The following is a 26,563-nucleotide window of genomic DNA, read 5'->3' as shown; positions in this document are numbered from 1 at the left end:
ATTCTGTGTTAATATTTTAAAGTGAAAGATTCAATGCATTTACCAAAAGCAACAAGAAATGACAGTATGTTCACATATATCTTTCCAGTTTCCAGTAAAACTAAAGATGTGTTCACAGAAAGCATGTGTATTAGGCTTATTACCCATTCACAACAAGCCAGACACTACATTAGCTGAAAACTTAATGTAAACCAGCTCATAGGAAAATGTTTCTGGAATTTCTGAAGCAGAAAACTCACTCAGTATTTTCTCTCTTTGGTATTTCCTAAACCAAAAGCTTTTAGGTATGTGTGGTAATTCCAAAAAAGCATTGTTACAGGTAGGTTGGTTTCACTCTTTCCCTTGTAGAAACTTATCAGAATAGACAAAAAATTACCCCCCCAAAAGGTACATTAATATAAAATATTTAGCATTACTTGTTCGTTCTGGAAAATACAACTCTCTTTATGCAGGCTTCTCATCTTCCTTATTTGTGCTGCCTGACAGGTATATGGTAAAACCAAGAGCAGCTGTGGGCAGAACAGCAACACTCAGCTCTGACAAAAGCTGCTGCTCTTCATATCCAAGGGCAGAACCAATCTATACTGGCACAAAGGGAAATCCATCCCACAAAAAGTGCAGTACAATGGAATCATCGGCATCATGACAAAGTAGTACCCACATCATCACCAATAGCAGGGGCTCCATGGACATTAGGAAGACTGCGTCCACGTTGACAGTGGAAGGTGTGCCTGAGTAGCAACATTAAGGATAAACAGTGAGTGCCCTCCAAGTCTCCCAGGTGATCCAATAGCTGTTTATGACTGCTGTGTTTAAGGAAGCATATCCATTACTTTGTCAGGAAGTTTAATTTTGCCTTTAAGGAACCTCTAATGGTTATTTTCATTGCGATGTATTTCATCTTCTCTTTTGCAAGTGCCTTTGTAAACAACTTCTTGGAGTATGCTATCACACCAAGGTGATACCCAAGGAAACGAAGGCACTAGAAGCAGCTTGTAGCCAATAGTCTCTGCAGCCCCGAGCAATGCACAAAGTTTCCCTGCCATGCATTTTGCTCTCAGTTCTCTGCAGGCACTAACACTGTTGGTAGTCATTGCACTCCATTCATGGGAGCAAAGAACTCACCTAAAGTTTGCACTGGCAGTGGGCAGTGACACCCTTATCCTGCAACACATCAAAGCCATTGAAGGTTTCTCAAGTTTTCCAACAAACCTAAAAGCTCAGTTAGCCTTCCATCCCCACACATATATACAGATATGCAGGCTTTTGTTAAATAACCAGGCATAAAGTTAAGCTGCATTTCATTGCTTCTGCAGAGCAGGGACTGCTATTTGAGACCATTCACTTGCCAGAAGTTGGCACTGCAGCAGTCCCTAAAAATGCCATGGACCAGGTTTCTGGTCACATACAATAAGAGGAGTCAATACAAGGTTCAACAAAAGAGAACCAAAAACACAGAGAGGGAGCAAGGGAAGGAGGGAGCAGGTTGCTTTAGGCTGTGCGTTAGGTAACACCTATCAATTAGCTCATCTCAAGGCAGAAGCAGACAAGGGACCACAGGGAAGCAGCATGTGAGTTTGCCATCCCCTGACAAGCACATCCATGGTGCTCTGAGCCATACGCAAGGTGAGCTGAATCACTTACTGCAAGGTACTGCAGACTACAAAGGTGAGTATGAACATCCCCTAGAAAGGCTGCAATTTTACACCACTCACTCACAGAGGTGATTGCTCGTTTGTCTCAGCTCTAGACATGCCATTTACAGGCACTAGTAGTTTAAGCATGAAAAAATCTACTATTTCTCCTGATCTAATAACTGATAAAACCAACCAATACATCCCCTTTGTTGACATTTCACAATACTATCTAGCACTAAGCAAACATTTTGCTCCTCCAAAAAAAGAAAACAACATCTTCTGTACTGCTTTAGAGCAATTTACTTTCCACTCTGATGAGTCCATTTGTAGTCTCAATGAAATAGATGTTTGCATGTGAAGGACATTAGTAATTTACAGCTGATTGAGAAGAGATGGCACAGCAGTGCAAGGTGAAAAAGATTACTATTTCTACATCACCAAAACTTTATCACTGTGACCAAAACTGGAAGCTCAGCATAACCATCTTAGAAAGAAGCCAAGAGTGTGAGGGTCTCCTTGCAGCTGCTATTGAGCTGTCCAGAAAAGCAGCCTTCATAAAATGTCCAGCTGAAGCATTGTGAAATCAGCTTTCACAATGTCAAGTCATGTAATGGCTGACTGCAGGCAGGCAAAACCAAACAGTAGCACTCAAGCATCAATTTCCCCATTGTCCAGGCACACAGAGAGAGAAGGTCGCACATTCTAAGCAGTGACAGATGAACCTCTATTCATCACCACATTAGGAAAAAAACATCTGCTCTATCTTATCCCATGGTTACAAAGGTGGAACAGCCGGGCCTACGCATCCACTGGTAGAACAGTCATTGAACTGGATGCTATCTATTACTCAAATGCTTTATTTCAAAACTTCTTAGGTTAGAATAACTAAGAAAACATAAAGACCAACGAAGACAAATTGAAACCAATACCCATTGCGTCAGACAAAAACCATACAGGACTTCTGCACTACCACATAGTATGCCAGTATTCTTTTAAAAAGGTCTTTCCTAGAATCTATGAATGATACATCATCACCTACTGCAAAGTGAAGTTGAAAAACAACAAAGAAATTTAAGCCCTTCTCCAATCACACTGGTTTTGCTTCAGTTCAGCCTGGGCTAGCATTACTCCCTCATACAACTCTTGAATTCCTGCCTTGCCAGGGCTCCCAAAGTTGGAAAGCATCTGTTCAAATGAAGAGAACACATTGAGCAGTTTGTCTGCACTCAGGCAGATGACCAATTCATCATAATGCAGCTTAAAGGGCAGCATGGGTCCTTTGTATTTTTTTGTTTGTTTTTTTTTTGCTGTGTTTTCATTTAAAATAAAGATTTCTATATATCCATTTTAGCATACGTTCAAACCACTTTCAGCTTTGGAACACACAATAGAACACCTAAGACAAACACATTTTAGACCTCATTTGAAACACTGATCAGGCATAGGCATCTGAGAAAAGTTAGAGATCTTATCACTTCTTAAATGTATCTTCCAGGATTCTAACAACTTCATTCTCAAGGAGCTAAATTTCAACAATGACAATAATGAACAACTTATCTGCATGTACTTTACTGTATACATTAAGAAAAAAAAAAGTTGCAGAAACGTATAGGTTACCTCTGTGACCTTCAGAGGTCGCAATGTATCTGTATAATGAAGTAAATAAGGTAACAGCCTGCCAAAGTCATTCAATTTTCTAAATAGCTACTAAGTGCAGAGCTTAATTACCAGTACTTTCCATATTCACAGATTATGTAATAGGCCTGCCCAAGCAGATTTTCAGGCTGGAACTGCCTGAGTGTAAGGCTGAGAGCAGCAAGAAAAAGAGAAATACCAGATGCAAAGAGTGGCAGCTCACCTTCATCCTTAACCAGAACAGCAGCCACAGGCCCCATGCTCAAACAGCTCCAAGTCCAGCACATTATGTGGCTGTTGACACAGGCATAGAAAATCTTGTCTGGGTCTCATCTAACTGACTCCATCACAAGGAGGGCTGTACCCCAATCTCTTGCAATCTGCCCAATATTAAATGTTTCAGTTGAAGCAATTATTCCATAATGGCATCCTCTGGTTTTCTCACCTCCACCTTTACTCTGATCCCTCGATATTCTAGTCTCTTCCCAGACACAAGGGGTAGGAAAGAACACCCTCTGCATACATCCCTAAACTTTGACAATGGTGCCCTTCACCTGTAGCAGTAATTATCACCACAGTGCTAAAAGAGCAGGGCAGAAAAACAGTTGGTTTAAGCTGTATAAGCATTTATCACTTATTGTGCTCAGCATACAAACAAGGAATGCGACTGGCACTACAACCCCATCCCCCAGACGTTCACACCTTATGACTACACAAACTACAGCTCTTCATCTCGCTCTTTTTTTTTTTTTTTTTTTTTTTTTTTTAAAGACCCACATTAAGGAGCTGGTAACTAATTACCACAGCTGAACAGAATTCACTTCAGCACTGGATCAGTTTGATGTAAGCATTATCAACGTGCAGTTCCAAAGCTCATAATGGGAATTTGGAAAATAATCCTACCTATGAAAAACCCACATGTTCCTACACTGAAGATAAAATTAGACTATTCCATCTAGATATAAATGTTCTCAACTCACGGACATAGCTGCTATTACTTAAATAATCAGCCATCAGTTCTGATGGGGATGTAACAGCTATAAAGACAAGCCTTTCCAGATACAATGAATTGAGCTTGACAATAGAAGACAGGATCAGCAGGGCAGCTGAAAAGCACTAATTTTGCTTATACTTTGCCATTCTCACCACAAATACAAAAGACTTCCCATATGATACAGAAATTACTATACAGCTTGATATCTAAAGAGCTAACATCAAGGGATGCACACAGTTGTGTTACTCCCTGACATGTCTATCACTAAAACACTGCCCAGAGTCTAACAACCCTTGAATCATAGTTCAGCAGTTCTTATTCTGTAAGTGCCAATGTCCTTAAAGATGGTTGTACAGGATATCAAACTGCAAGAGTGGTAGGTTTTGCTATAAGATATCAATACCTTATGAATACTCTATATAAGAACACTGGTCCACCTGCATCTTACCTCACATACCACAAATACAGCTGTGTAAGAATCAAAGAAGGTTATAAACATACTCCTTTTCTTGTTGAAAACGTTGCTTAATGACAAATAAGACAGTCAAGCTTAGAGGATACAGGTCATGAGCACACTCTTCACACGGTGTCCTTCCCTCCCAAAACAGTGAGAAGAAAGCTGCTAACCCACCACAAAGGCTAAGCTTTCACCTCAGATGACAGCCGTAGCTACCGGACAACAGGAGCTATGAGGCTTAGCTGACCACGCTGGAGATGTTCCCCTCAGCACTGCTGGGTACCATTACACTGATACGTTTCCTGCCTTGTGTCATAACCGCAGTCCCGGAGGGCACGGTGCTGGCACCGGGCCCCCGATTGAGATCGCCCACCACAAGAGCTGAGGCAAGGGGACGCAGGCACGGAGCAGCATCTCCCCATCCCAACCCGGGCCGCGGGGCACAGGACAGGTGCACCTCGCCGCGAGGGCACGCCGTGCCCAACGTACCTGTGCAGATCGGGGCAGAGCAGCGTGCCGGTGCTCCGGCCGGGCCCAGGAGGGCCGCAAGTTCCTCGGGGCCGGGGGAGCCGCGCCTGGGGGGCTCGGGGGGCTGCCGCCGGGGTTCTGCTCGCGCCCGAGCGAGGCCGGAGCGGCTGCAAGAGCCGGGGTCGCCCTGCCCGCCGCCCAGGCCCGCGGGCAGCCCACCGTACCGAACAAAAGGCCCGACCGAGGTTCGGAGACGTCCCGCCAGCCCGGGAGGCGAGCCCGCAGCCCCGGGCCTGCCGCCGCCGCCGCTGCCCCTCGCCGCAGCGGCGGGATGGCCGCCGGGGGAGACGGACGCGGCGCAACAGCTCCGGCAGCGCCGGGGGAAGAGGCGGCACAAAGGGGCCGGCGGCAGCCCCTGCCCCGCCGCTAACAAAGCTCCCGGCCCGGGGGTCGCACCGCCCCCGCTGCGGGGCTGCCATCCCGGCGGGGCCGGGGCTGCGGGCGGGGGCAGCCGCGCCCCACGTCCGGAGGGCTCTTCCACCGCCGCACCCCTCCACCCCCCATCCCGGCCCCCCGAGTCGGCCGCCCGCACGACGCAGCCCCCCGGGGCCGCGGCACAAAGCGGGCCGGTCCCGCCGCCGCCGCCCCCCTCCCCGCACCGACCTTGAGCCGCCTCGGGCGCCCCTAAGGTTTTGGTCACCGCCTTCCACACGTTGCAGCCCAGCAGGCAGAGAAGAAGCGCCGCCGACCTGCTCATTTCCACCCGCCGCCGCCAGCCGCCGCCAGGGAGGGAAGCGCCGCCGGAGCCGCTGCCCGGAGGAGGAGAAGGAGGAGGAGGAGGAGAAAGAGCCGCATCAGGGGCCGGCCCGCTCCGCGCCTCCCTCCATGTTGCCGCGCGCTGCCCCTCCTGCTTTCTCCGCCCGCCGCATTGTCGCCCCGCCGCGGCTCCGCGGCCCGCGCTGTCGCCGCAGGCCGGGCAGGAGGGAGGAGAGATGGGAGGGCCCCGCTCCGTGCCGGGCGAGATTATTTCATTTTATTTTTTCCTCCTCCTTTCCCCCCCCCGCTCCTCCCTCCCGCCGGGGCAGCCGGGCTCCGCCGCCCGCTCCTTAACCCTTCGCGCAGCCCCGCGCCCCGCCGCGCGGCCCGGCACCACGGCACCCCCTGCCGGCCGCTTCCCGCTTCTCCCGCCGAGGACCGCGCTCCCCACCCCCCTGCCAGCTTCCCCCCAACTCCGGACCCTGCGGCTCTACAGCCCGGCACCCCCCGCGGGGCAGCCCGCCCTCCCGCAAGGTGCTGCGTGCTTACCTGCCCGGCGGAGGAGGGGGGAGCGGCTCCTGCCTGGCCGCGCGGCGCCGCCGCGTTCCCTCAGCAGCTGCAAAATGGCCTCCTCGGCGGCACTGCCCCCCGCCGCAGCCCGGCAGGGGACGAGGCGGGCGTGATGGCTCACGGGGGCTCGCGGGACGCGCGGCCTGCCCGCCTGTTGCAGATAGAGAAGTGCTTTTTAAAATAAACAAACGCAACAGCAGTCGAAGACCCAGTGAAAATGAATATATCTACTATTTATGTTCTCTAAATTGATTAAAAACAAAACAAAACGCTATTACAAAGGGGGGGCGAGAAAGGAAGGGCGAGTGGCTGCAGAGCAGATGCCAAAGGCTGAGGTCGCAGTTCCGCTCCCTCTGGGCCACAGCCTCACAGAACCCCGGGGATGCGGCTCTGGGAATCGCCGCTGTCCCTCCGAGCCTCCCTCATTGGTTTGCATTACTCCATCCCTCAGAGCATCCTTTGATGCACTTCTCCAGGAGACAGAATACAGTGCCGCAGCACTCACTTCTCTCTCCCTGCCTCTGCTGAGTGTTGTGCTTCCTCGGGGAGCCAAGGCAGAGCTCCTCATGTTTCCTCACCCCTATCAGGGACAGCTATTATGGAAGGGCTTTACACAGCTGTGCAAAGCAAAGCCTTGGCCCCCTGGCTTGAGGCTTTCCCATGATCTGGTCTCTGTGGTGCCAATGCTTCAGTTTGCCTGTACAGCTAATGTCTGTGTACCATCACAGGAGCATCTTATGGCTTCAGGTTTTAATTGTAACGTAATTCTAATTTTAAATAAAATCTACCATAAAAATATGCTATGTATTTATTTGTAGAAAGCAATACAGTCATATACTACTTCAGAGCTTAACCAGAGTAGCTACACCACAAACTGAAGGCTGCTCCTTTTCTGAATTTTGTGGAACACGTTTCTCAGGTGTGATAAAGCTGACTTTGCAGTGCTCAGATATATTCCATTTTGCTAAAGAGAAATTTATCCAATTGATCATAATGTATTTTACCCTAATTTTATTCTTAAGCTGTTCAAATACATCATCTTAGATTTGTGAAATATTGTGTAGACATCACGATCCTTTTTTTGCTGTTTTTTTTTTTTTCTTTCTTTCTTTCTTTCTGATAATCTGAAAGATTTATTTGTAAAACTCGGTCCTATGAGAAAAGTAGGTATGGAAAGGCAATTCCATTCAAAGAAAAGAGCAAATGAGCACATACAGGTCATCTGACCTAATTCCAATTTATCATAAAACAAAGACTTCAATATCATAATATTACATCCGGACTGAACAGTTACAAGCATGGTCTCAATAGCCCAAAGGATTTATAGTCAGGGGACTATTAGTTACACATTCCTTCATAAAGAACAAACTTGGGCAACATGGTTAAAAATAAATAAATAAATAAATCACACCCTATCTACCATCTTTAGACACCCATGGAGTTAAATTAGCGAAAATAAGATGAGCTCGTAGCTTGAGAGTTATGCACAAGATTTCTCTGTCCCTGAGGAAAGCTAGACCAATTAGTTACAATTAACTAGTGTTCTATTATTTTCGTAGTAAACTGACAGTACAGCCTTTGCAATATCAGTGGTTGACTATTCCAAACAAAATTGACTATTATTGCTATATGAAAATAATGTTGGTTTAAGTTTTAAAAGTAAACCCAAAATCATCTCAAAGGTGTATTCCATCAAAAAACTATCATCCTTTGTCTCTAAGGTAGCCATTTCAATAAATTACTACACTGCGCATTGAAAATAAATAAACAGGATAGGAGTGCTTTTCCAGTTCTGATCAGTATGTCTGGTTAATTGTAGTAATGAAAACAGCTTTTAAGTATTACATAAAAAATGCTTCACTTTCTGCAGAGCAGAACTTAGCAACATTCAAGTCTTTGCAAGAGAAAGTTGAAGGAGGGTGGAAAGTACTTCTATGAAGTATTCTATGAAGCTGGATGTTTATTATTAGGGTTAATTCATATTTTGCTAATAATTTTGCCGTCAAATGCTGCCCTTGAATACTTCATAATGATTGGGGCTGGAAAAGAGATGGGATATTTTACCAAGAAATAGCGTATTGCACTGAGTTTTGTCCAGAATTTACATTTACGGAAAAACAAACAAACAAACAAACAAAACCTCTTTACATAGGGCTTGATCATCTTTTTCAAAAATAGAAATATTTATTTTTCACTAGGAAACAAATAGTCTGTTTCAGGACTCAGCTTTGGCTGCATTTGTTCACTTGGCCCATTATGCAGTGAATTTACATTTCAAGAAAAGGAAGTTTCCGATTTCATCCTAAAAGTTACAAGTACAATGAAAGGTTAACTTTGTTTTTCAGTCCTCGCCTCTTCCTGCAAAGAAGAAAGACAACTTGAAGCCACTTACCAAAACACTTTCCCCTCTCTTGTGGCTGTAAGTTGAGAACTACCACTCACTGGAATTGGAGAACTCATTGGAATTCTAGTCTGCCTTTGCCGTACTGTGTTGCGATTTTTTGCCTGACTTGATTAAGCTACTTTAAAGTTACAAAAATTGGACCAGAGGAGTTTCAGGTTGGATATTAAGAAAAATTTCTATCAGAAAGAGTGATAATGCTTTGGAATAGGCTTCCCAGGGGGGTGGTGGAGTCACCACCTGTGGAAGTTTTCAAGAAAGCCGTAGATGTGGTACATCTAGTGGTGGTGAGTTGATGGTTGGACTAGATGATCTTAGTGGTCTTTTCCAGCCTTAATGGTTCTATGATTCTATAAAGTCAGGTTCACTAGATCAGGGGTCTTATAGCTTTGAGGTTTTATTCAGCCTGGGGATACAGCTTCCCTGTGTGAATTACACGGCTAAGGAATGTCACTGTATGCTACCACTTTGCAGAAGCCAATTAGGTATGAAGAAAGGACAAAAGCTTTTCAGCAAGTGTTTATTCACTCTTATTTTTAAACAATATACAAATTAATTCATAGATATTGATATTACAATATTCGACTTAATGATAATGTATCAGAAGATGAAAAGAAAACCGGTGTTTTTCATTGCATTCTCATAAGTAATTTGACCTACTGAGATGAGATGCAGATACCTGATCCTAATTAGGCTATGCAGATTTTAAAAACTCAAACTGCATATTCAATACCACATACCGCCTACGTTAGCTTTCTTTATTGGAGCCCAAATGTACTCACAGACTATGCTGTGCACACAGGACTTGTCTCTTTCCCAAATAAGTTAAATTTACATATATATTCATATATATATAAAATCATATAGTAGCACTCACATAAATGCAACCAATCATGTCATGAAACAGACCTAGTCTTCCAAATCTTGAGATTGTCCTTCCACCCTTGTTTCAGTTTGCACTGAAGTGTCTAATACTGACATATTGGTAATGCTTCTGATTTCTGAATGAATGCTCTCTGTGACACATGAGATAGCTCATGTTTAAGAGCTCAATTCAACTCCTCTTCATACTTATCAAGTATCTGTTACGCTCCAGTCTTGTCTTTATGCCTTCCCCCCCACCCCGTACCTGTTGGCTAGATGCCTCCAAAAGAAAAAAAAGGAACAAATTAACTGCATTTTGAATAAATAATGCAGGACAGATGTAAATAAAATTAGAATACAATAAAATGCCGAAACATTTTACTGAGATCTTAGCTCTAGTTCTGTCTGTTTCTATTCAGAAAGGATATTTGAGCTCTAGCACTGGTGGTGCAGTGGGATGGGATGGCATGGCTAGATCTATTCCTATCCCATGCTGGGAAAGAAAATTTCCCCTTTCTACAGCATTGTGTATTTCTCCAGTCCAAGCTGAGGCTACACATTATACACTTTAACATTGTATGAACAAACACATTTCTAAATAGTTGACCATTCAAATCTTGCATACTAATGTACTCACATGATTAGCTATTACTGAGGCTGTCAGTACCAGGCATCAGAAGACAGAGGTACTCAATGCCCTAGAGTATGTGCTTCACTTTGAGTTTAGGCTTAGAGTTAACACTTTCAATATTCTGTGGTGAGTAGTCTCAGAGATGCTTTGGAATGGCATGTTGAATATGCTTATACAAAAAACAAGGTGATTAGTTATTTTCTCTTCTCTCCCGCGTCTTCTAGCACATATTTTTCAGGTGGCAATGTCTGAGCAATGCTCAGACAGCTAATGACAAATCCATAATGTATTAACAGTTAAATATTTTCCATATATCAAGTATGTTCAATGATCCAAAAGGTGCAAATATTTGTCATAAATGCAAGAAAGGCTACCCAGCCTTTCTTATTGGTAGTACCAGTCTGTGCATTTGAGAATGGCTTTGAAGTACTTTTATCAGTTCTAGCAGAGTTGTTGTTTACCAGTGTGCAAATTACCTTACATATGTAGGATCTCACAAAACTAATCTTAAAAAAAAAATAAAGTGAATGTCTGAATACAAAGCCCTGAAAAGTATTTTGCCAAAGCCCTGATAAGTGGAGCCAACTGCTGATTACTCATCATTTTCACATGGACCCTCTAGGAGATACCTAGTCTTGCATCTTTCAGAGAGAAAAACAAAATTTCCCAGCCTGGACAAGAATACCTTGTTATCTTTACTGCAAATATGGGAGTGTTTGGGTACAATCATTGTTTTAATTGCACCCATGCTGAGCGTGGATGTAAAAACATAATGCTATCTTTGGCATAAGTATCTTCTACCCTGAGGATCTCAGACCATTTCAATATTGACATACACATGCTGTGCTATTTATATGAAAGTCAACGAGTACCTGTATGTGCCAGTAAGATGAAGAAATGTTTGCTGAAGCAAGACCTGAGTGTTTGTTTACATAGGGAAGTCAGTGCAAAATATATCCGCATACCTGACTGCACAGTAAATTCCTCAACAGTCAACAGGATACAGTCCAGTTCAAACCTTCAGTAAGCATTACAACCAAACTAGATTTTATTGCCCAAATTACATACTAAATAAATGAATACTTGTTTTGTGGCAACTACTAGAATAGGACATGGCTGAGATTAGAAAAAAAGACCTATAAGCATTGCCTATAGATTGCAGAATGGAGAGTGTCTAGGAATTGGGGTGACTAGAAATCAAAGTGAGAATTTTAGAAGGCTGGGCTGCAACAGTTGCAAAAGGTCTGGGAGGCAAAAGTAGATCTGAAGCAGAAATGAAAGGATGACCAGGGAGTGTTTTGGAAAGAGAAAGGAAAGGTGAAGGAAAGTCTAGAAGCAGGGGGAGAGGGTTGGGAAGAGGGGGTGTCTGTGGAGTTTGTGATAACTACAGGGGACCCCAGAACCTGTGAGCTTGTGCCTCTCCTCCTAAATGGTCTGCTCAAAAAATGAGCTGATCACTTTTGTTTTCCTTCTCAGATTCCATCCCTTTCTTAACAGAAAGAGTTCAGGGTGAGGCATGAAGGTGCAAAGCAGGCTCAGGGTCAAAAGCAGTGGCAGGGAAGAGCAGAACTGGGGCAAGAGATGGGAGAGTAATAATTGCCACTACTAGAAGATCATAGACTCCCCTCTGAAATGGGGAATTTTCCTTTTACCATTTTCCTTCTCTTTGCAGGATCAACAGTGAGTCTGGCCCTGTGCATTGCTACAAAAGCTGAAGTCCACTTCTAGAAGCAGTGAACAATTCACTGCCCTGTTGGCAGGTGGGTTATAGGATGTATAATCAATGAATATACAGATGTTATAATTAAGAAATATACAGGAAAGTTAGGCTAAGTAAGATTATTGCAACAGGATGGTAATAAATGGAAAATACTTACCAATGTTGTAGGCTCACAATATTCTCCACAAGGAGTGATCTCCAGGAAGAGATCCTTCCTCAGTGGCAGTCAGCACTTAAATGGCATTAGGAGAGGTGGAGCCAAGCTTCACCCCTTCCGGTAGCACAGGAGAATTGCCTTACCCTGTGCTCCCATGGCAGACTCATTGCTTGCCTTGGGTGGTCCATCAGAGGTTCAGGTCATGATTCAGCAGTTCCCATACATGGGGAAACATCTGTCCGTCACTGGAGGAAAACAACATCACCTGTAGATTATCTTGCACCTAGACAAATGGACTGAAACAACTAATGAAATAATAATAAGTTGTCTTAGAAGTAAAAAGAGTCTGGACTGACCCTCAATACTGTAAGGAGCCTAGGGCACAGGTTTTTAAAAAAGGCTTAGTATACTACAGGTCATGGTTTCACAGAGGAAAGTGCAATTTCCATAGTACTCTGCCTTTCATTTTTCTGAAGCAATTCATACATCTGCTGGAAAAACATTTGGTGGAAGTATATGATAAAAAAGGGATTCAGATATTAGTCTGCCAATCCAGCACAGAAATGCCAGTCTTGGTGCTTGTCTAAGCAAGCTGTGCACCAATACTTTCATTTGCTGCTATTGAATTAGAGCAGAACGTATTAGAACATATTCAAACATGCAGCAGCTGAAGTGTCTCTGAAAATGTGGAGATATGCTAAAATCAGCACATGGAGATATGACCAAACTATTATATACTTGTCTAAGACATTCGTGCAGGGAATAGGCCATAGAGGGCACATTGGCTTATGGGCAGCTCACTAATAGCAAACAAGCCAGAATCCACTAGTGCTAGGTTGAAAGGATTTCATTTAATTGAAAGAAAAATGATGAAGATAATTTAAAATCAGAACACTAACAAAAAAACGAAGGACTCTTTATCTGACTACAGATACTCTACAGCAGAACTGAGTTATGATTCATTTCAACATCCGCTATCTCTCATCTCATCTCTCATACCAACATACAGCTCTTTGGTCTTGCTTAATGCTGAGAGGCTAAGTACATCCTGATCTCAAGACTAGTACTTATAAACCTGAAAACTTAGCACCACATATAATGCATCAAATCCATAGATGCGTGTATGCAGAATTGCATTAATTTCTGATGCTCAGTATCACTAATTCTAAACATCCAAAAAAGCCAAAACACCTCACATCCACTCACTCTTGATTGGAATTACTTAGCACATTCTTTGTCTGGATTTTCTTTTTTATGAATCTCCAAGGTGTTTCTTCTGCCTTTCACAAAAATTAATTTGAAACAAACAAAAAATATTGGAGAGTCCCATACAAACCCCTGCCACTGAGAGCTAAGGATTTAGTAAGTCCACCTACAAAATAAAATTCTTGATATAATAAGAAAGGTAACAACACTGACGCTAAGAATTGTTATAAGATGGCTATGATGAAGAAGTAGTGTTCATTTCTAAAATCCTTTTCCCCCTTAGTGCTATTTATAGCTCTATTTAGCTGAAGGGATGATGCCATCCTTCTGATATGGGCTTGAAAATCTTAAAAGTTTCTCCAAGGAAAGTTTGATTTAAGCACTGTTGGACACTGCTTATGGAATTGAGCTGCCAAAAGCAATTACAACACAACAGAAACAATATCAGATGTAAACAAGCCAAAATGTCTTTGTGCTACAGTGAGGGATGCCGAAAGCAAACAAATAAAACAGGACCTTTCTAAAGCAGCGTTTTCATGTAATGCTTTACTACAACTCAACATCTTTCCTAAAACTATCAGTGGCTTTTGACCAATTGTAAGGGCCTGGCTTTCTGTGCAAACCATCTGATGAAGTATCCCAAAGGAACTTAGATCTAGTCATGTGTTGCTCCCAGCCATCTCTCCATGTAAGGCTGGTGGTGCGGCTCCATGGGAAGATGAGGGGGTGACATACCCAGCCAGGTGCAGCTCTACCCTGGAGCCACTCAGCTGCTTTGTCCTTCCCAATGGAAGTTCCTTGTGTTCCCTCCCTGAAGTTCAACAAAAATGAAGTGCAAGTTTGTTGCCTAATGACCCTAAGCTGTCATTAAGATGTTTTGTATAGTTCTTAGTCTTTGGAAAAGTAATGAAACCATTTTATTAATCAATAAAGGAACCTGTCAAACATTGCTTGCAAAAGCCATAATTTTGAGAAAGATTAAAAAAAAAAAAAAACAACCCTGATTTTCACAGAAGTTCTCCAGAAATTCTATCAGTCACCTCCTTTCTGTGGCTGCCCTTCCTCTCCCATCTGCCTGTCAGCTCAGCTTTCAGCCCTCCTCTCTCTCGGGACACTTTGCTTTTTCCTCGTGGATTCAGCTACATTACCATTCATTTTTCTTCTGCTAGGTTTTTTTTTTTTTCTTTCTTTCCTCTTAACTGTGTATTTTAAAGTGTGTAAGTTTTGCAGTTGGAAATCTTAAGCTTCTCCTTTCCTTTATCATATTTGAAACCTGCTTACTGTTCCTTCACCCAGAATGCTCAACACAGAACTTCCCTTTTTCCTTCTTTTTCTTTCTTCATATCAATTTTATCCCATGCATGTAACCCAGGATATCTTTCTAAACATCACCGTTTACTAGCTATGCTTACTGCCATACTCCTGTTCTAGCAGCCAAACCCAATCTCAGTTACAACTTTCCCCAATAACTCCTACCTTCCTGCTTCAGCTTCTTCCCTTCTTCATACAAAGCTGAGGAATGCTCCTTCTGACAGAGCCAAATTCACTGCTTACTTCTACCTTGTGCCAGTGCACCTGCTGACTCAAACAGCCAACCCTACATCCGATTATTTTCTTTTTTATAATGAAGACTTATGTTTTTTAAAGCTACAGCTCAGGTTTTATTTTAAATGTAATTATGCAGCAGCAGAAGCTTAAAAATAATTGATAATTATCAGTAATTTACGAAGGTGGAGAATTACGCTACAGTACTGGAACCTCCAAAATACATGCCCTTCCAAGGTTTATCTGAGCTTGATGTTAAAAATATTTCAGCTATTCATTTCACCATATCATACCACCATTACCATCAGCCCTTACTAAAATTAATTTTTGGAATATCTCATTTTTATCAACCTGTTAAAAACAAAATATTGAGGCAGTTATTGGTACTATTTTTCTCAGATGACCGCTCTGCTGCAGCTGATTGCCACACATCCCATCAAGACCTAACAATTTCTGAGACAACCACAGCTGTGCCAGCAAATGCACCTAGTTCCTTAGCTCCCCAGGGCCCAGATTTAAATTAGCTGCTGCTAAGCAGTGCTCCTCTCACTGCAATTAATTTGATGTGCATTGTAAGGTTTTTTTCCTTCTGTCACTACACTCATGCTCTTTTTATAAATGTTAAACTCATGCACAGTTTGCTACTAAGTTGTCTTATGTTGATGTACGTGGATTAAATTCTACAATATTAGTATATGGAAGCTGCTTGGTTTTTACATGTGTTTTTTCTTATATGTGATCTCAGTGGTTTACTTGCTTTTATTCTGATTCTCACAATTGTGGCTGTCCTAGAGCTTAATGTCCTAGGAAGCACCTTTGTGTACCTGTGCCCTTGTTCTACCATCTCTCATTATTTCAGAAGTAATAAATCAGAGCCAAACCCATCACCCATTTGCTGCTCCCCACAATCTATGGAAATAGAAGCAGACACAGTCCTGACTGCACCCATTCTCAGCACATGGCACAGAGGGAGCTAAAAACAAAAGGAGAAAAAAGGCACAAAGCAAAGTAAAGGTGTGGAAAGGCAATGTCAGAAATCTGCTGGAAGAGCATGACTGAAGGACTGATGAGCTATGTAAGTGTTCTCTTTGGCCACCAAAGATGGCAGTGCTCTCTATGTTAAACTTCAGGAGAGAATTTAGTCCTCACTTTAGTGAAAAGGAGAGAGCAGGTCTTTACCTGTGTGTTTAAAATACAAATGACAAGAGAAAATGAAGGGGTTTCATCTGAAGACTAAGAAAATCAAAAGACTATTAGCTGTTATATTGAAAAAAAAAAAAAAAGAATATTTAAATGTGATTCACTGCTTTTCTTTTCTGAGTGCACTGAGACTTAACATCTTTTGTAATCTAGTTGCAGCCAAGAAGTCATATCTATACATTTGTGCTGGGACTTTTTCAAGTCAGGTTTTTCATATCTTCCCCTGTATTTCCCTGCACGCCTGTTAGAAATGTACAAAGTTCCGTACTCTTCTCTCTTCTCCATTTTATTCCTGCATTTGCCCAGAGAATGTAGATGTGGCTGAGTAGCCTGTTCATTTGAACTGCAATACTTCTCACAGTAAGCTGGAGGCATACTTGATGTACTGACTGAAGCGTAACTACAGAACCCATCACAGACTGTTAATTACACCTGGCATCTGTCCTGTCGATTACAAACATACCAGAGTTGAACATTTGCTGATACCTCTATTATATGACATTGAATAGATAGGATAACAGCTACTGTTTCAGTTACTGTCTGAGAACGAACTCTTCCCATTCTTCTTTCTGAGGGCTCTGTCTGAAGCAGATGCCACCACAGATTTCCAAGAAGAAGAGCGTGACTGAGTGATGGAGCATCTGCAGATGATTCCACCTGAATTACTCACCTGGAAAAGACTGCTTCAGCAGCATGCATGATAACAGAGTAAATGCGAAACACTGAAATGATGGGCAAGACTCTCTTTAATTTGTCTCATGGACAATCTGTCTTAATTCTTCCTAAAGAAGACTGGCTGGGAGGGACCTGTTTCATGATTATGCAGAAAAATATTGAGTTTTTGCAAGATGTGCAAATGTCAGGTGGTGGAGCTGAAGCACTGCTAGACTGCTTTTGTGCTGGGATTTGGAACCCTTCGGAGACTGCCATGGGCAGGGCTGGTTCTGCAAAAGGAGAAGCACACAGCTGCCTATGGAAGGAGAGTCCTGTGAACAACAAACTCATGGCTTTCCCAGACCCTTCCTCTCTGCTTTTCTTGCAGCCTGACACACCGACACATCATATGCCTGCTCTGGTTGGGGTTTACTCATCTTAATCTTGCACCAAATCCTGTGCTGCTTCCTGAGGAACATTTGCAGCCCCTCGCTGAGCACTCCTACACACCTGGCCGCTCCATGAACTTCCTCCAGCTTGAAGCATGCTTTAAGTAAAGGGGGATAAAAAGTGTTATTATCAGTCTCTGCATCCAACACAGAGCAAATCTATCAAAGGCAAACAGTGTGTGCCCATGTGTTGAGAAGACAGGGTAGAGACTGAAGAGAAATATTGCTTTTTTTCTTCTTTTTCTCCCAGAGGGAAGAAACACAGGAATATGAATAATCTCCATAAATAAGAATGCTCATATGGTGTCACAAAGACACTTCTTTTGCAATCTCTATACACTGCAAAGGAAAAAGATGGGAGATGGGAACTGGGAAATTGTAATAAACTCGTTCTTTGATGGAAATGGTATAGCCACCAAACAGGTGACAGGACCTCCGTGCCATGACAAGTGAGATGGAGTCTTTCTGCTGTCAAGGGAAAACTTTCTGACAACTAACAAACATCTATTTCAATGTTAGGGAATATAACTCTTCTGGATAAACCCTGTGCAAGGTGGGCACTCATGTATCTTACACCAGTGTCATTTTATTTACTTTGAGGAAAATTAAGGAAAAAACAAGAGATTTTAGCCCAAGGAAAACAGGCCCCCAACATGACTGCCTACATTCAGACTGCAAAGGATTTCAGTACCTCTGACTGCCGTGCAGTGCTCTCAGGAATGTTCATACAAACCATCTCCATTAAAATGAAGGACTTGGGATGATCATAACCTATGTAAATACTATGAGATGTTAATCATAGAAAGTTGGAACTGTTTAAATGTTGCATGCATGCACAAACATGTGGATATGTAATAGTTACTGAAAATGGAAATCCTGTAGTACAGACATGGAATATGTACAGTTAAAGTATGCTTTTCTTATATTACCTTTCCATGAAAAGCAGAGTACTGGCCTTTTTTAATTCTTATGTGTGTAATGTTAATAACAATGCAATGTTATCAAGATTCATAAACATATTTATTTAAATAGAAATGTATCTGTGAATGCCACTGGTAGGCCTATCTACATATATATTTACATATTCACATAAGAGAAGTGTTAACTTACTAAGAAGCTTTCATTCATTGTTCGCTTTAACGTCTGCAAAACTGGTAACATTTTAAAAAGAATGGCTGTATTGTATAATGGTGCATAAACATTATGTTTTCAGCAAAAATAAAAGTACACTGGTAAAATTTTATAGCTCATATCCTTACATTTCAGTCACTGTGAAATGCTTCAGAACAGTGTCATGACCTTAGAGGCAAAGCACGAGGATGATTGGAGTACAACTGATGAACCCTGCTGGGAATATCAACATCACCTCCCTGCTATTGCTCTTGAGACAACTGAGAGGGCACAAGGAGGATGTCAGTAGGGGACTGGAGGAAAGGGTGAGACTGACAAAGATAAATTCTAGGGGCTGGGAAAGTTGAGAAGGTGGCTGTAGGGAGTTCTGGCTATGGAAATGTTCGGAAAAGGCAATCTGTGGTCCCAGATGAACCCTCATGGAAAAGTTTTTTTTAAGAACTATGAAAAACGTCATTTTTCATAGGTTGCGAGTGTCATTTAGAAGGCAGAATACTTGTCTGATATGAGTTATGTGGTGTTTGTTCACTGTATTCTTTCTGGAGCTTAGGGAACAATATGAGAGCTTTCCCATGGCCAGCAGACACCTGTAAACTTCCTGATTGCAGTCAAAGAAAAAGCAGCCAACTGTGTGATAGGTCTGCTTTCTTGTTTAATGGAAGTAAGTTATTATTATCGTGTTATTTATTGTATCTCTAACCTGAGTAATTCTATGATTCTATGATTCTATTCTATCTACAATATCAGAGGTGTTCCTGGCACTCTGAGGAGTAAGTAAAAGATGAGTGGCTGAAAAAACATCTATTGTCTCAGTGCAGAAATATAGCAAAGTGAAACACTGCAGTAACAAAGGCTTGTAAAGAACATAGCAACTTATTATCTTACATTGCTCCACCAACATTGGCAAGATACGGTGGGTGCACTGAAGAAGAGGTGGCCCTATGGAGCACATTGTGCAAGGCATCAGGCTTGTGGAAAGGATGGTTCTGAGCTCTGGTCTGTGGTGTCACTTGCAGTGCACCGACTCCAACACTGAGCAGGTGTGGAACTCTGTGCTCTGACTGGATAGTTTTATGGACCCCTTGACAGAGGTGTGGATGCTGCACTAATTACTGAGTGACAAATAATCACGCCCAGCCGCATTCCTGTTAATCCTGTCTACCACTTCCACTCAACTCCGGCTCACTCAACTAATCCTCATCTACCTGGTTAAAAGCAGTATCAGACCAAAAGGATTCAATAACACAAGCAGAGCTGGCACGTCACAGCGTTCACTTCCAGGTCAACAAGTTTTCCAGTATAAAAGTTCTGTTTGCTACAGATGCAGGCAAAGGAATTATTTGCAGTCTCTTCAGAAAGGGAGCCGCTGATCCGAGCACACAGCGGCTAGAAAAAGCTAGAAATAGAATGCTTATACAAAGAATATGAACAACAACAACAACAAAAATCCCTTTAAAGTTAAGAAATTTGTCATCAATTCAGCCTTATAGTGGCTATGAAAATACCATGCTATTTTTCTTTTATGTCCTTCATGATTCTACTAGATTTTAGACTCTTGTATTTATCTATTTTCCTGTCCTTTCCGGGCATATTCCACGTGACAAGCTCTGGCTCCGCTCTTTCTACTGTTCAGCTCTTCGTGAGAACGACAACCTCCGCGACCGCAATGAGCTCGAAGCGGCTCGGCAGTGCAGGCGGCGGCCGGCAGGTGGTGGTGCTGCATCACCCCGCGGGCAGCCGTTGGATCGCTGGTGCTTTGGAGACGCGTAACGGCCTTCGATGGAGATGATTAGGGTTTTATCTCATCATTAAGAAATGAGAAATGCTACACGTTTGCCTCTTTTGAACTGTGGAGAAATTTTCTTTTCTTTTCTTTCTTTCTTTCTTTCTTTCTTTCTTTCTTTCTTTCTTTCTTTCTTTCTTTCTTTCTTTCTTTCTTTCTTTCTTTCTTTCTTTCTTTCTTTCTTTCTTTCTTTCTTTCTTTTTCTCCATATGCAAATCAAAATGAAAGAAGCAAGAAGAAATATTATAAAGGATACATAACGCAGTGGCAGCACTGCTGTTTCCCACCTTACTCCTCCTTTCACGTTGCTGCTGGCACAGTAGCATGTATTTCAAGGTGAAGAAAGGAGCGAAGGTGCTGGTCTCATCCTCCATCTCCCAGGCAGGTAGGACAGAGGTGAGGCATGCTATTTTATAGTAGTTTGCTCATGCACAGAATTCTGCCATGCCTGCATCTCAGAGGCTTGATCTGTTTTCACTGCCACAGGGATTGTAGCACTCCTTCCTAGGGATATATGTGGCATAATTCATCTGGAGCCAGTGTATTCATCATGATGATGGAGGTGTTTGAGCCCACAACCTGATCTGGTGGGTGGTAACCCTGCCCATGACAGGGGGTTGGAACAGGGTGCTCTTTAAAGCCTCTTCCAACCCAAGCCATTCTGTGATTCTATGATGAACCATATTGAGCTGGGACCTCTACTGAGAACAGAAGAAGTGGATCCTGTTCCAGGACGATAAGTGTGCCTCTGAGCAGTACTGGTGATGAAGCTTTATGCAGGAACTTTGATGGGAGAAGTATGCTGAAAGAAATATCTAAAATGGCTTAGACATGGGGCAATACTTTTTCAGTTACTTGGTCACACTGACAAAAAGAGAAAGAAAGATAAAGATGGTGACTAAGTGACAGATCATGTGCATGAACAACCAAAGCTAAAATAGTAATTTAATTTGGGCTGAGTGTAAAGCCTATTATGGAGGTAAAAACAGGTGTAAGTCAAAGCTGAACTAGCACTTCAGAACAGGATGAGGGAATTGATCCTAACTGTTTCTTTTTGTCAGATGTCAGTGCCAGAAGAATCTAATATTAGAGAGGAGAATTGAAGGGGGAAGACTTGGCTGAAAGCATCTTCTCACAGTGTTTGTTCCTGTTGAGAAGTTTTGATTTGGGTGCTCTCTTCACCCAGAAACAGAACTGCATTATGGAGGGGATGAGACTTTTCCTTTTCTCAAAAACACCAGCAAAGGCTGGGCAGTGAAACAGAGAAAAACGTGCCCGGAGGCTAACAGAGCAGAAGCAAGGAACAGCCTTTTAGAATTTTCCCACTACATCTGATTATCGTTTTTTCCCTTTTCCTTCCTCTCTGCTTCACCATATTTTTCTATCACCTAGGAAATACAGGAAACGCTTGCTTAAAGATGTAATATAGAGAGTAATTCCCACGCTGCTCCTTTCGGATTTGAAAGCTGGTCGGAATTTTAGCTCAGTATGTTAAACTTGATAATTTGACATTTGTGAGGGCAATGGCTATCTAAATGCATCCTTATACTGTCCCTGGGGTGCTGCTGCAAACAAAAAACTGTCCCCAATGATTTCACCTTTTTGACTGAATAAAAAGAATGGAAAACCATAAAAAAATATGTTATGAACAATTTCTCCTTTATTATGTCCTGCAAAAATCTGTATAGCTTCAAAAAGAAAAAAGGGAGGGAACAGTGAGAAATTTCAATAACTTTTTTAATGATAACTTCAAATACTAAAAAAGGAATACAATAAAATACAAAGGCATTTCAGAAACAAATCTCTGTCCAGAAATAATTCATTTTGTGCTATGAAGATATCAGTGTAAAAACATTACCTATGTTAGACAAAAATCAAGTCTTAAGACAAATTAATTTCTTACAGAAAAATCATATTACAGCTTGTACTGCAAGGCCTCAGTCATTACTAAAGTTATTTAATATAGATGTTTCATCATGTATTATAATTAAAATGATAAGTTAATCACAGTTTTGACAGTTCTTCCTTGATTAATGTATATTGTTCTTACTGGCTGGTCGTTTTCCATCATAGTGTCATGAACTCTTGGCAAATTGAGCTTGGAACCTCCATATGGAGGGACAAGATTTTCAGTGGAAATGGAATTTCTAACCCTTCAAAGACTTAAGAAAATTCACCTTCCAAAATTTAAACATCTCTGGTAACTTGATGGAGCAAATACTCCTATAAGGACTATGAAGTTCACGAACGCTGCAGAAGACATGTAATTGACTGTATAGTCTGACCATCAGCTATCACACCTACCCATGTAATCTCCCTAGTTTTCTTTGGCAGGTGTGTCACAAAGGATTCAGGGAAAGGCAGTACCTAAAAAAAACATCATTATCAACATCACAGCAAAAGCATCAAATATCTTCACATCCCAGCTCCTTCCCCTGGCAATCTGATTTCAGTGCCCTGCCTGTCCAGAAGCACTTTCTAACATCTACTCTCAATTTCCCTCAGTGGCATAAACACCTCCTATTTTTGTTTCATCCAACACAAGTGTGGTGAGCAGATTATTCCCTTCTTCTTTGCAGCAGTACGTTTTTACATTTAAGGGTTATTGCCATCTCCCTCCTCAGTGCTCTCTTCTTTCAGCTCAGCATCCCCATTTCTGTCAATCCTCCAAGACAGCTCATCATTCTTATTGCTCTCCTTTGGAGCTTTTCCAGGTCATCCACATTTTTCTCAAAGGAACTGGGATTGCCATATAGCCTTTATAATATGGGACTTCCCATATTTAAGCCTCAAATCTCAAATGCTGTATTAAAAACACATGATATATTGCCTGCTCTTGTATTTCCTCTTTATTTTAATAGGGGACACACGTTGTGAGGTTGAAACACAGAAAACCCTGCAGCTGCTTTCCTGCCCTGTTCCTAGAGCCTCCTTTGGAAGCAAAGAGGCACAATCCAGTTTGTGGCTGTGACAGGAGTGGGAACTGGAGCAGCCCTAAGGAACTGTGGAAGGCAGCAGGGCAATGAGCACACTGAGGCACCAGGAATGCACACTGGTGTACTAAAGTTCAGAATGCAGCAACTCCCCTCTGCTGCCCCATATCAGGTGTAATTGATCCTCCTGCCAAGGACTCACTAATATGATAAGAAAATCAATATTTTTGTTTTGTAGGCAAGACTTTTGCTTATACAGCTCAGGAGATAGCACTCCTGGTCAGTAACTTAGGTTTGGCTTGGGATTCTCTATGATCTCTCCTCTAAAAGATACTAGCCAGCTAGTAACGTTCTGTCCTGCATTTGGCTACTTGTTCTCTCTAAGGACCTTGTCACTTCATCTTTACTGAAGTTGACCTTTTTTCTTACCAGAACACTATTCATTCTGATTTCAAGTCTTGCCCTCCATTGCTCTTGCCATTTCTCCAAGTCTGGTGTGATCTGTGCATTTAATAAGGCTACTTGCTTTTAAAGCATACAGACTGTTAAAGAAAAAACTAGAACCAGACCTTGGACAGACCTTTGAACTATATGTGACGTATCTTTAATTTCCTCAGGGAAGCATCCACTCTGCTATTTGGAGCAATTCAGGAGCAGAACAGATTCCCACAGGAAATTTCCATGGATACTACACAACACAGAGGTCTAAGCTTGCTTCCTCTGCTTCCAGATGTGTGGAATTACTGTGTTGCTCACAGCATCAGCTCTTGTCTCTGGAAGTAAAGTCTGGAAGGCAGCCCGACTGTCCTCATCTTTTCCCTCCGTGGCGGTATCACATGCAGACACATGCAGATCTAGCTGGAGCAGAAGATCAACCCAAAGGAGGAAAAATCCCAGTCCTGAGAATGCAAAATATCTACTACAAAAGGCAGCGGTGGTTTGTCTGGGGGTTCCCATGCAACTTGGAAATAAAAGAGAGAAATTATCATTGCCTTTTGCAGCCTATAAGATTTGTGACAGCCAATTGCAGCGATGTCCATAACTCCTGAAAATGAAAACAATTTTTTTTTTTCTCCTACTGGCACATCCCAACTGCATGAGAAGTGTTTCATTCAGCATCACCAAAGGTCTGGGATATCTCACTTCATGAATCACATTAGATGCCTTCTTTTCCCAATTTTGTGTGACCATCTGTGAATCTCTCCAACCCAGCTTCCATCAGGATCTGGCAGTTGGAAGAGATTTGAGATCAACTCACTTGATCCTTTTCCTGCTGCTCAAACTGATGATATTTCAGCATTAAAGGAGGCTTTGAGCTGGCGTTGACTGTTCTTTTCTTTTCAAGGAGACCTTGCAAGCAGTGGCAAATTCATCCATATGGAGTCAGGATGTCCTTGCAGGACCATGAATACCCTTCCTGGTAATTCAGTTGCAGCATAAAGCTTTGGATGACTGAGGCGGGCAGGAGGGAGGAAAGAAAAGCAACCCAAAGCAAGTTTTCAAGTTCCATTTGTTTACTTCATGCTATTCCTAACTTAATTTCTAACTATTGAACAAATTGCCATCAGTATCTAGATCATGAAAAATAAGCTTGTCAGAATAGAGAAAGCAGTTTAAAGACTCCATCAACCAATAGTTGGAACAGAGGTGGTTGGAAAGTTCTAACTTGTACAGCCTGTGCAGATAGAGCATGGGCTCGCAGGATTTATACGTGCCCAGAACTACTCATGGGATTGCTCTGTGCTTGTGTGGCCAGACCTCTGAACGTCATGGTGTAGTTTTGCTTTGCAGTGATGCAAGAAGGTAATAATTCCCACATTTTTCTCTTGGTGTCAGAAGGAAGTTATCCTGAAGAGCAGGAAGGCTGGGGATTGGGACCTTCAGTTTCTCTAAGGTGATATTTAAAGATTGTTTAACTCCAGATGCTTTGTGTTACTAAGCTCCTTGAAGATTTATGACAATCATTTTCCTCTGTGAAATTTTCCTTCTGCTTAAGTATTCACAGGAAGAAAAAGTTTTCCTTCTTTTCTCCTCTAGGCAGAAATGCTCATCCTGTGAGGATTTCTGAATGAAAGGGAGGATTACTGCCTTAGTGCAGTTTGGAAGCATTTACGAGGCTTCCTGCCATGCCTCCTGTCCAGCTGCCCTGCCTGTCACTGTGTGCAACTCTTCAGCTTTATTTTGCAGGACGAATTAGGGAAAAAAAAAAATCCACTAACAAGCTTTGAGATGCTTATAAAATCCCACTTGGGATACCATGGTTTTTGAGGAAAAAAGGGAGCTTCACATAATGGGATTAAGGAAATTCCCATCTGCTTAGAGCCTCCTTTTCTCTGCCTCTTGTTGACAGGGAAAAAAGTTTAATCACTGTAATTGCATTGTAGGATGATGGCTGTTGGCTCACTGCACAAGACTAGCTTTATCACCTTTTGGCTACAAGGGGCTGAACTGTATGGAGGCAGCCAGTGACATCCAGGAGTTATTACCATGACTGATCTCTCAGCAAGACAGAGAATATTTATTGCGATCCTTAGCTGCACTGATGGATCTGCACAACAGGATCATTCACCCTCAAAACTGTTTTATTAGTGGAACAAGGTGGAGGTACTGTGATCCATGCTGTGTCATTACTGGTCTTGTCTGGAGAAAAGAAATCTATGCAGTGACCTTCATTAAAGCCTTCCCATACCTAGAAGGAGCTTATAAAAAGAAGGGGACCCAACTCTTTATAAGGGTAGATAATGGCAGAACAAGGGGAAAAGGTTTTAAGTTGAAGGGATGAAGATTTGGTTGGAGGTCAGGGGGAAGTTCTTCACTATGAAGTGGTGAGGTACTGGAACATGCTGCCCAGAGGCTGTGGATGCCCTGTCCCTGAGGTGATCAAAGCCAGGTTGGATGGTGCCCTGGGCAGCCTAGTTTAGTTTTAGATATGGAGTTTGGTGGCCCTGCATGCAGCAGGGGGTTGGAACTTGATGATCCTTGAGGTCCCTTCCAACCCAAGACATTCTATGATTCAACATAATTATGCAGATGTACTCTTAACATGATTTTTTTTTTTAAGTATCTTGCACTAGCTCATAATTTAAAAAAATCCTGTTTATAATGGTTTCTAAGAAAGAACAAGTCACAGAGAAATCATAGATTTATACAATCATGAAGGTTGGAAAAAACCACTAAGATTATTTAGTCCAACCCACTGCCAAATGCTGTTATATTTAAGAACAGATCAGTACTTAATTATCTGTTGATATATGAATAGTTGTTCAAGCATATTTGCAGTTCAACACTATCAAAGTTTTCTGAGAAATTAAAGACATTCTGTGCTGCAAAGAGCTTATGAAAGGTTACAACATAAGGAAAGGATGTAACGTT

At 42.3% G+C, this 26,563-nt stretch overlaps 1 protein-coding gene across 3 annotated transcripts in view; it reads right to left on the bottom strand.

The window, feature by feature from the left end:
* The window catches only part of FAM171A1 (family with sequence similarity 171 member A1), a 92,246-nt gene extending 79,871 nt beyond the window's left edge, over positions 1-12,375 (bottom strand). Inside the window, exons 1-3 of one of the 3 annotated variants that reach the window (XM_085227353.1) lie at positions 12,291-12,375; positions 6,497-6,668; positions 5,855-6,000 (exon numbers count right to left, since the gene is read on the bottom strand). In XM_085227353.1, the coding sequence (XP_085083479.1) occupies positions 5,855-5,948 (94 nt within the window). In that variant the 5' untranslated portion in view covers positions 5,949-6,000; positions 6,497-6,668; positions 12,291-12,375. Of the gene's footprint in view, positions 1-5,854; positions 6,273-6,496; positions 6,669-12,290 lie in introns of those variants that run through there. The other 2 variants (XM_085227355.1, XM_085227352.1) reach the window with 2 other exon arrangements.
* Between the last annotated feature and the right edge of the window lie 14,188 nt (positions 12,376-26,563).

The sequence above is a fragment of the Meleagris gallopavo genome, chromosome 6 (genome assembly GCF_905368555.1).
Source record: "Meleagris gallopavo chromosome 6, MGAL_WU_HG_1.1, whole genome shotgun sequence".
Classification (NCBI taxonomy): domain Eukaryota; kingdom Metazoa; phylum Chordata; class Aves; order Galliformes; family Phasianidae; genus Meleagris; species Meleagris gallopavo.
Note: the sequence above shows the minus strand (reverse complement) of the source record. Positions and strands in the feature narration are given on the sequence as shown.